The sequence below is a fragment of the Amia ocellicauda genome, chromosome 7 (assembly GCF_036373705.1).
Source record: "Amia ocellicauda isolate fAmiCal2 chromosome 7, fAmiCal2.hap1, whole genome shotgun sequence".
NCBI lineage: Eukaryota > Metazoa > Chordata > Actinopteri > Amiiformes > Amiidae > Amia > Amia ocellicauda.
The window spans coordinates 769,647-779,647 of record NC_089856.1 but is presented as its reverse complement, the minus strand read 5'-3'; the positions used below and the strand labels follow the sequence as shown (position 1 = coordinate 779,647).

Genomic DNA, 10,001 nt, shown 5'->3' with positions numbered 1-10,001 from the left:
CTGCGGCGGGGCAAGAGCCTGTCCAATCGCAGCGCAGCGGGGTTGCCGTCCCCCTTGTTGCGATTGACACCCCCAGTGGCCAATGGGAGAGCTCGGCGGGCGCGGCGTTGGCCAATGGGCGGGCGGCGTGGGCAGGAAGGAGGTCGCGCAGAGGGAGCTGGCAGCGGCGGAAAATGGCGCCCAGCTCGAAATCGGAGAGGGATGAAAACAAACAGAAGCCGGCCAGGAGGCACCGGGAGCACGTCGTCCGCCTGCTCGCCCGGGGACAGGTAATGTGGGGCCGGGTTAGCGTGGCTGCAGAGCCGGGGAGCGGAAGACTTACTACCGGACCGACCGAGCGACTCTGCGCAGCGGCGCGCAGGCAAAACAGCGCTCGCTGCCGGATGGGGCTTCAGTGCCGGCGCCTCGGCCGGCCTCTCTCGGTGTGGCTCCGGGACTCCCTGTCCCCCACAGCCGGGCCGTGACACGGTGTTAGTGGCGGGTCAGGAGTGTCAGCGGGCAGCTTCACCTGTGTGTCACTCGGATCACCTGGACACACCGGCAGTGCCATTATACTGTATACAGACAAACATACACACTGACGGACTCACGTACACACACACTGACTGACTGACACACACACACACACACACACACACACACACACACACACACTGACAGACAGACAGACAGACAGACAGACAGACAGACAGCAAACTCACATACACACAGACACACACACACTGACAGACAGACAGACAGACTCACATACACATACACACACACTGACAGACTCACATACACATACACACACACTGACAGACTCGCATACATACATACACACGCACACTGACAGACAGACAGACAGACAGACTCACATACCCATACACACACTGACAGACAGACAGACAGCAAACTCACATACACACAGACACACACACACTGACAGACAGACAGACAGACTCACATACACACACACACTGACAGACTCACATACATAAACACACACACTGACAGACAGACTCACAGACACACACACACACTGACAGACAGACTCACAGACACACACACACATAAACACACACACTGACAGACTTGCATACATACACGCACACACTGACAGACAGACTCACACACACACACTGACAGACAGACTCGCATACATATACACAGACACAGACACACTGACAGACAGACTCACATACACGTATATATCACTCCTGTTATGGACAGATGCATCACTCTTACGTTTCTTCTTGCAAACTCTGTATTAAAAGTCAGATATAGCTGATGGCCGCGGCTGTTAGATGGGCTCTGGGTGGGTTGACAGGCTGACGGTTATGTTTAAAACGGTGTCCTCGGTGCTGAAAGAGTCTGTCGCTGCTCTCAGATGAGGGGCGGACATCTCAGGGACTCGGGGCTCCTGAGCTGGGGGTCGTGGATTCAGTCCCAGTGGGGTCTCTGCTACTGTACCCAGAATGCTCCAGTACAAACCCAGCTGTATTGATGGGCCACTGGATGGAAAAATAATGTGATAGTAATAATAATGAAATGAAGATCCGTTCAGGACAGTCATTGAAGCCTTTATCCATATTTTCTGCAATGAAGAAATCCAACATCCCTGCTGCACTGACCACACAGGGGGGACACTGAGGCCGAGCCGTTTGACATCATAACCGCTGGAATACACAAACACGGGCAGACCAGATAAAGGCCAAGTTTGTGGCACAGCACAGACAGGACCACAGCGGTCAGGGGACAGACGCACCGCAGGCGTGCAGTGCTCTCATTATTGACCTGCCTGGTCTGGTGCCCTTGAGCATCTGTCCGCTGTAATTTACTGCACTTTACTACAGTAATACATGATACTGCATCATTCAGTAATATACTGCAGACTGTGATAATGTTCTGTACTACACTATGGCATCACACCTACATCTCCAACCGTATTGCTTCACATAAACCCCTGTGTGCTGTAGTAACCGTGATGTTTCAGTGTCTGGTCAAATCCCTTTTGTCTGGTGAAAGGTCCCATCCCCTTGGACAGAGGTGCCCTGGGGTGGTGCTGTGATTCCTGCTCATCACTAGTCATTATTATCAGTGGAGTGATTACACAATAACAGACAGAATCGACCCCAGTGCGTCTTGCCTCCTTACCAGCTCTCCAGGCTGTAGTTTGCCGTCCGGCCACAAGGAGGCAGCCTCTCATCAGACCTGTACACTCACCTAAAGGATTATTAGGAACACCTGTTCAATTTCTCATTAATGCAATTATCTAACCAACCAATCACATGGCAGTTGCTTCAATGCATTTAGGGGTGTGGTCCTGGTCAAGACAATCTCCTGAACTCCAAACTGAATGTCTGAATGGGAAAGAAAGGTGATTTAAGCAGTTTTGAGCGTGGCATGGTTGTTGGTGCCAGACGGGCCGGTCTGCTCAGTTACTGGGATTTTCACGCACAACCATTTCTAGGGTTTACAAAGAATGGTGTGAAAAGGGAAAAACATCCAGTATGCGGCAGTCCTGGGGGCGAAAATGCCTTGTTGATGCTAGAGGTCAGAGGAGAATGGGCCGACTGATTCAAGCTGATAGAAGAGCAACTTTGACTGAAATAACCACTCGTTACAACCGAGGTATGCAGCAAAGCATTTGTGAAGCCCCAACACGTACAACCTTGAGGCGGATGGGCTACAACAGCAGAAGACCCCACCGGGTACCACTCATCTCCACTACAAATAGGAAAAAGAGGCTACAATTTGCACAAGCTCACCAAAATTGGACAGTTGAAGACTGGAAAAATGTTGCCTGGTCTGATGAGTCTCGATTTCTGTTGAGACATTCAGATGGTAGAGTCAGAATTTGGCGTAAACAGAATGAGAACATGGATCCATCATGCCTTGTTACCACTGTGCAGGCTGGTGGTGGTGGTGTAATGGTGTGGGGGATGTTTTCTTGGCACACTTTAGGCCCCTTAGTGCCAATTGGGCATCGTTCAAATGCCACGGCCTACCTGAGCATTGTTTCTGACCATGTCCATCCCTTTATGACCACCATGTACCCATCCTCTGATGGCTACTTCCAGCAGGATAATGCACCATGTCACAAAGGTCGAATCATTTCAAATTGGTTTCTTGAACATGACAATGAGTTCGCTGTACTAAACATGCCCCCTCAGTCACCAGATCTCAACCCAATAGAGCATCTTTGGGATGTGGTGGAACGGGAGCTTCGTGCCCTGGATGTGCATCCCACAAATCTCCATCAACTGCAAGATGCTATCCTATCAATATGGGCCAACATTTCTAAAGAATGCTTTCAGCACCTTGTTGAATCAATGCCACGTAGAATTAAGGCAGTTCTGAAGGCGAAAGGGGGTCAAACACAGTATTAGTATGGTGTTCCTAATAATCCTTTAGGTGAGTGTATATCAGTGTCTATTCTGTTTCCCAGGCTAATACTGCCCTGCCGTTCTCTCTCTGTCTCAGGTGTCTGGGCAGCTCAGTCAGCGTGTGTTCAGGAAGCTGCCGCCACGCGTCTGTGTGTCTCTGAAGAGCATCGTGAGCGAGGAGTTCCTCCGGGCCGGGTGAGGGCCCTGCCTGTCTGCCTGTCTGTCTGCCTGTGGTTTTATATGACAGTTAGTGTGTAGCTTTTAACATGGTCTCTGCATCTCTGTGTGAATTCCTGTTGTATTGTGTGACGGTGTGTGTGTTTGTGTTGTTGTGGTGTTTGCTGTGGTGGTGTGTGTGTGTGTGTTGTGTGTGCTGTGGTGGTGTCTGTGTGCGTATGTGTGTGTTTGTGTTGTTGTAGTGTGTGTGTGACGGTGTGTGTGTGCTGTGGTGGTGTGGTGTGTGCTGTGGTGTGTGTGTTTGTGTTGTTGTAGTGTGTGTGTGACGGTGTGTGGTGTGGTGGTGTGGTGGTGTGTGCTGTGGTGTGTTTGTGTTGCTGTGGTGGTGTGTGACGGTGTGTCCCACCTGCAGGCACATCTTCCTGGGCTTTACGAAGTGTGGCCGCTACGTGCTCTCCTACACCAGCGACTGTGGCGACGACGACTTCTCCTTCTACACCTACCGCCTGTACTGGTGGGAGTTCAACCTGCACAGCCGCCTGCGCCAGGTAATACACTCTCCCTATCACTCTCACACTCACACTCACACTCACACTCACACTCACACTCACACTCTCTCTCTCTCTCAGGTGCGGGAGGTGCGCCTGTTTGCTGGCGAGGAGATCTACAGCGACCTGTTCCTGACCGTGTGTGAGTGGCCCAGCGACCGCTCCAAGATCGTTGTCTTCGGCTTCAAGTGAGCTTTGGGGGTGGGGGTGGGGGTGGGGGGGTTGTTTAATTGTGTGAGAGAGTGTGTGTGATTGTGTCTGTAACTGTTTTTTAACTGTGTGTGTGTAATAGTGTGTAAGTGTGTGTAGTTGTGTCACTGTAGTGGTGTCACTGTGTGTGGTTGTGTAGTTGTGTAACTGTGTGTGTGTAGTGTAACTGTCTGTAGTTGTCACTGTGTGTCTATCAGTGTGTGTGTAGTTGTGTCACAGTGTGGTTGTGTAGTTGTATCACAGTGTGTGTGTGTCAGTACCCGCAGCTCCAGCTCTCTGCTGATGAATCTGATGATGAGCGACGAGAACAACAGAGACATTTACATCACCATCGCCAGCATGCCCCCCCCCCAGCCCTGCGCCCAGTGCAGCGGCACCCCCGGCCCTGCCCAGACAGGTACCCCACACACACACACACACACACACCACACTCGCACACACGGTTCGTACGCTAGTCTGGAAATAGTGTGGACAATGCTAAACTGATCTCCAGGGCTTGAAAGTGCTGGACAAATCGTGAGAGTCTTGATGAAGCCTGTAATTTCACTGGCAGCTCGAGTCGGGAGAATGAAAACAAATAATTGTCTTATGGTTTTCATAAGAAATTATCTCAAAAGCAGGTCGACTCGAGCAGCAACTGTGGCCTCCACACTGGCCGTGTATACAGAGAGACTTCCTGCAGGAGACGACCTGCCCACAATGCACCACTCTGCTGGCGGGTTTACATGGGGTGCCACGCGAGAGTCTGAGCCTTCACTGGCTAAATGGTCAGATTGTGTGCTGAAGGACTGAAGTGAACAGCATGTAAACACGCTGACGGATGCATTCTGGTTATGGTAGTTTTCTGCAGGAAGTCTGCTTGCAGGCATGTAGCCGGAGATATGGATACAAAGGGGTGAGATTAGAGGTGAAACAGACTAAACTGTTGTGCGTCTCTGTAGGATTTAATCTAAGGCTGTTTTGGAATCGTTGTAGGACATTAAGAAATATTTGAGCTAAATCAACAGACAGTAAATGTTTTATTTCTGTAGCTACTGAATTGAATATGAACTGTATCTGTTTATTTATTATTTATTTCTTAGCAGTCCAGGGCGACTTACAAAATATAAGAGATTATTATAGCGCCCTTTGTTTTTGGAAGTTTATGATATATTGTGGCCTTAATTGGGGACTATAAGGAGTGATTTCTAACAGAAAACTTGTTGATCACAATTGTTTGTCGAGGATGAATTGTCACTGGTGATGAAAAGCTTGTGATCAATTAACCCGAAACCGCAGACCACTGTTACGTCACGGCTGCATCTCTCTCTCTCTCTCTCTCTCTCTCTCTCTCTCTCAGTCAGTGACCAGTGTCTGGCCCATGGGTATCTGCTGAACTCCAGGTACCAGGTTGTCTACCCATTCCCCACCTTCCAGCCGGCCTTCCAGCTAAAGCAGGACCAGGTGGTGCTGCTCAACACCAGCTACTCCCTGGTGGCCTGCGCTGTGTCCGTCTGCCCCGGTAAGGGCTACTACACTGTTACTACACTGTTCCTACACTGCCGCCGTGCTAGTGCCACCCTGACTCCTGTGTGACGCTGTTACACTGCGCTTGTGTTGCAGTGCTTTCAGTTAGGGTTGTCATAGCCGACGTTATCGTATATCAACAGGAGACACTTCTTCACACAGAGAGGCGTCACAATCTGAACAAACTCCCCACTGATGTGGCTGAAGAGACAATTTGGGAACATTCAAAAACAGACTGGATAGGATCCTTGATCACTGAGTTATTAATGGACACCAAACGAGCACGATGGGGCGAAGGGTTTCTATCGCAGCTTGTAATGAACCCATATACAAGTGCGATGTGCATATATTTGTTTGTGCTCTTCTATTAGATGTCTGTGACGCTGGTTTACCTCGCCCGCCCCGTTTCTGTGCAGACCGGTGAGTGGATAGCGAGAGGAGCTGGGAGTAAGATGTCGGATAGTGGTGCCAGAACGAATTAGCACTTCTGTCTTAATGTCTTTCTGTTTGTGCAGTACAGCATTAAAGTGTGTTGCAACGTGTCTGAGAGATGATCTGACAGCGATGTGTAGGACTCCTGCGCGATATTAAACCAGCCTGATTGTCGCTAAGAAAGTCTCCTCATTTGTCTCTTCAACCTTCGAGCCCAGCTTTATATTGAAGGAAAAAAAAGGCGATTTTCTCGCAACGCAAAAATAAATATAAAACACGTAATGTAGGCTTGCACTCATAACACTCACATTCCCCAGCCGCCGCCCCTCCAATACCCCCCCCCCCAAGTACGTACCTGCGCAACTTGCACCCCCACGAGCCAATATCATCTGATATTGTGATGTTTGCATGTCCATCATTGGCGATGTGTAATTTTTTATATCACCCAAACCTACTTTCAACTGCACTGCTGCTACACTGATTCTCCCTCTATCTCTCTCTCTCTCTCTCTCTCGCTCCAGCAGGGGCCCAGGGCGAGTCCACGCAGATCCTGTACCGGAAGAAGGACCCCGGAGTAGGGCTGCCCACCGCCGCGCCCGTCTCACCCTGCCCCTCGCCCCCCAGCCAATCGCAAAGCCAGGACCCCGCCAAGACCCGCCCCCCGCCGCCCTCCCCTGACCAATCACAGGCTGCCGTACGGGCCCGGGAGTTCGCAGCAGACCTGTTCAGGAGAGCACAGGCAGGAGAGAGGGAGCAGCGGATGCAGGAGGACGAGGAGGAGGAGGAGAGTGAGCGTGAGAGCAAGAGCAAGAGCAAGAGTCCTGCTTCCTCGTCCTCCTCGGGGCTGGAGGGGCGGGGGGTCTCGGGTCAGGCGCATCAGCGCAACACTGCGGGGCCGCTGGCGTCCGCCTCCTCCCCTTCCTCCCCCTCGGCCTCTTCTCCAGCCTCCTCCTCCTCCTCCCTCCCGCCCCCATCCGAGCCCGGTAGTGTGAACTACACCCGGCTGCAGTATTGCCTTCAGCCCCCGGGGGCGCCGGAGCAGGACACAGGTGAGCGCAGGCATGGGGGCTGGGGGGCTGAGCGCTACAGTCTGGAGGGCCGTCTGACGCTGCGGCTGACCTATGCGCTCTCTCTCTCTCTCTCAGACTATGAGGATGACAAGGGTTTGTTGCCGTTCACTGTGACTGACCTGCAGGGCCGTAATCTGCGCCTGCTGAAGGGGCCACAGTCCAGCCAGGTACACTGTCTGCCTGTGTGCGTGTGTGTCTGACTGACAGTCCGCCTGTGTGTGTGTGTGTGAGAGTGTCTTTGTCCGTCTCTGCAGTCTCAGTGTGTAACGGTCCTGCCCCCCCAGGGTCAGTGTGTGTGTGTGGAGCAGCTGACCCTGGACTTCGAGTACGTCATCAACGAGGTGATCCGCAGAGACGCCGCCTGGAGCGACCAGTTCTGCTCCTTCAGCGACTACGACATCGTCATCCTGGAGGTCAGCCTGAGCTACACACTTGACCGGCTGATGCACTGACCGACACACCGCCTCTCTATCCAACTGACAGCCTGTCCCTCTCTGTCCCTCTGTCCTCTCAGGTGTGTCCAGAGCTGCACACGGTGGTGATAAACATCGGGCTGCTGCTGCTGGCCTTCCCCAGCCCCGAGGAGGAGCACTGCAGGTCCTGACACGCCTCGCACACGCCCTGCACACGCCCTGCACACGCAGCACGGGTTCATCACCATTGGTTATACATGGGTTTGTTTCCAAAAGACTGACTCTCCTCCCCCCCTTTCTCCCCTCTCTCTCTCAGGCCTCACTCCTATCACTCCAGCCTGCAGGTGTGTTGGGACCTCAGCAGTGGGGCGTGTCACACAGTGGGCGTTGGTGACCTCATAGAAGTCAAGGGTCAGACCAGGTCAGTGTGTCTGTGTATGTTAACTGGCCTCGTGTCTGTGTCTCGGCAGCAGCGTGTATGTGTGTAACCCGTGTGTAACCCGTGTGTCTCTGTGTCTCAGCGGCTGTGCGTGTGTGCATGTGTATGTGTGTGTGTAACCCGTGTGTAACCCGTGCGTCTCTGTCTCAGCGGCAGTGTGTGGAGCTCGTACAGGAAGTCGTGTGTGAACACAGTGATGAAGTGGTTGGTGCCCGAGAGCAGCTCCCGATACATCAACCGCATGACCAACGAGGCGCTGCACAAAGGTACTGCACACTAAACACACTGCGCAAAGTTACTGCACACAGGGTTCCCACTGGTCGTGGAAATCCTGGAAAAGTTATGGAATTTAAATTTCGTTTTCCAAAACTGGAAATGTTTTGAAATTTCATTAAATATCTATAAAGTTTTGGAAAAGTCATTTTACAGGACATTTAAAACTGGCCTGCGATTCTCCTGGCCTGTTCATTGTGTTAGTCAGCTCCTTGTTCACGTACATCTTAAATCTAAACGAATCCTGAAACAGACGGCCGCGCCCACAGCAGTGCGTCTGTCTGTCCTGCTCGTGTACGCACTTCAGTCTGGGACACAGTAGTGTGTCGGGCTTCACTTCTGATGTGACGCGCTGTGGGCCGCGCCACAACAACACGCCTCATGAGCGCCGGATCCCTCTCCTGAGACCAGGGGCAGGGGTCACTAAAAACTGGTCAGTTGTATTAAGTATAAATACTTCTTTAACCGCCAGCATCTGTCGGGCACATGGGCACACGCATGAAGACACTGCCAGGCTGCTACATGCAACATGGCGCTGCTACGAAGGCTTTAGTGTCAAAAAGCCCGTGACATCCCAGTGGCTGCCTCGTTTCAATGCACGTGTCTAGTCATGGAAATTTGGTAAAAAGTCAAGGAAGAGCTTTGGAATTTCATTGGTAACAATGAGTGGGAGCCCTGTGAACACACTGCACACAGGTACTGAACACACAAACACACTGAACACTCTACTGATGTGTTGTAACGCTGTGTTCCCGACGTGCTTAGTGCTGTGGTTCTGTGGTATTGTGCTGTGCTGTGTTGTTGTTGTGTTGTTGTGGTGCTGTTGTTGTGTTGTTGTAGTGGTCCTGTTGTTGTGCTGTGTTGTTGTAGTGCTGTGCTGTTGTTGTGTTGTTGTAGTGGTCCTGTTGTTGTGCTGTGTTGTTGTTGTGGTGCTGTGTTGTTGTAGTGCTGTGTTGTTGTTGTAGTGCTGTGCTGTTGTGTTGTTGTAGTGCTGTGTTGTTGTTATTGTTGTAGTGCTGTGCTGTTGTGTTGTTGTAGTGGTCCTGTTGTTGTGGTGCTGTGTTGTTGTAGTGCTGTGCTGTTGTTGTGTTGTTGTAGTGCTGTGCTGTTGTTGTAGTGCTGTGCTGTTGTTGTGTTGTTGTAGTTGTCCTGTTGTTGTACTGTGTTGTGTAGTTGTGGTGCGGTGTTGACAGGCTGCTCTGTATTTCAGGCTCGTCTCTCAAGGTGCTGGCCGACAGTGACCGCTACACCTGGATCGTGCTGTGAGTGGACAGACGGACCCCCGGACCCCCGGCTGCTCGTCCGTCGGCTCCTCTCCGCTGACCGGCTCTCGTTCCTGTGCTGAGGACCGGGGGGGCGTCGAGCTGCTGCACGCTTCTCTAGTCTTGTTTTATTTGTGTTGTTGTTCATTTTTATTAAAAACAAAATGAAGTTCACATCTGCCTCCGTGTGTCTCTATGTCAGTGTATGTGTGTGTGTGTGTGGACTGCGCTGGTCCGGACTGGACAGCACAGCGGACAGGGAGGACACTGGAGACCGGACAGCGAGGGTCGCTCTGGACTGGA

General features: G+C 51.8%; 1 protein-coding gene across 2 annotated transcripts; it reads left to right on the top strand.

Moving 5' to 3' along the window:
• The first annotated feature begins 123 nt into the window (after window positions 1-123).
• On the top strand, window positions 124-9,872 carry dcaf15 (DDB1 and CUL4 associated factor 15). 2 transcript variants are annotated; one of them, XM_066707760.1, is made up of 13 exons: window positions 124-269; window positions 3,466-3,563; window positions 3,958-4,093; window positions 4,175-4,281; window positions 4,561-4,700; window positions 5,643-5,804; window positions 6,766-7,290; window positions 7,387-7,478; window positions 7,596-7,724; window positions 7,826-7,908; window positions 8,041-8,145; window positions 8,314-8,429; window positions 9,647-9,872. In XM_066707760.1, the coding sequence occupies exons 1-13, from the start codon at window positions 174-176 to the stop codon at window positions 9,700-9,702; spliced, it is 1,845 nt and encodes a 614-aa protein (XP_066563857.1). In that variant the 5' UTR covers window positions 124-173; the 3' UTR covers window positions 9,703-9,872. The 2 variants fall into 2 exon arrangements, with proteins under 2 accessions (XP_066563857.1, XP_066563856.1); XM_066707759.1 differs by having other exon boundaries at window positions 6,763-7,290.
• Window positions 9,873-10,001: the final 129 nt, after the last annotated feature.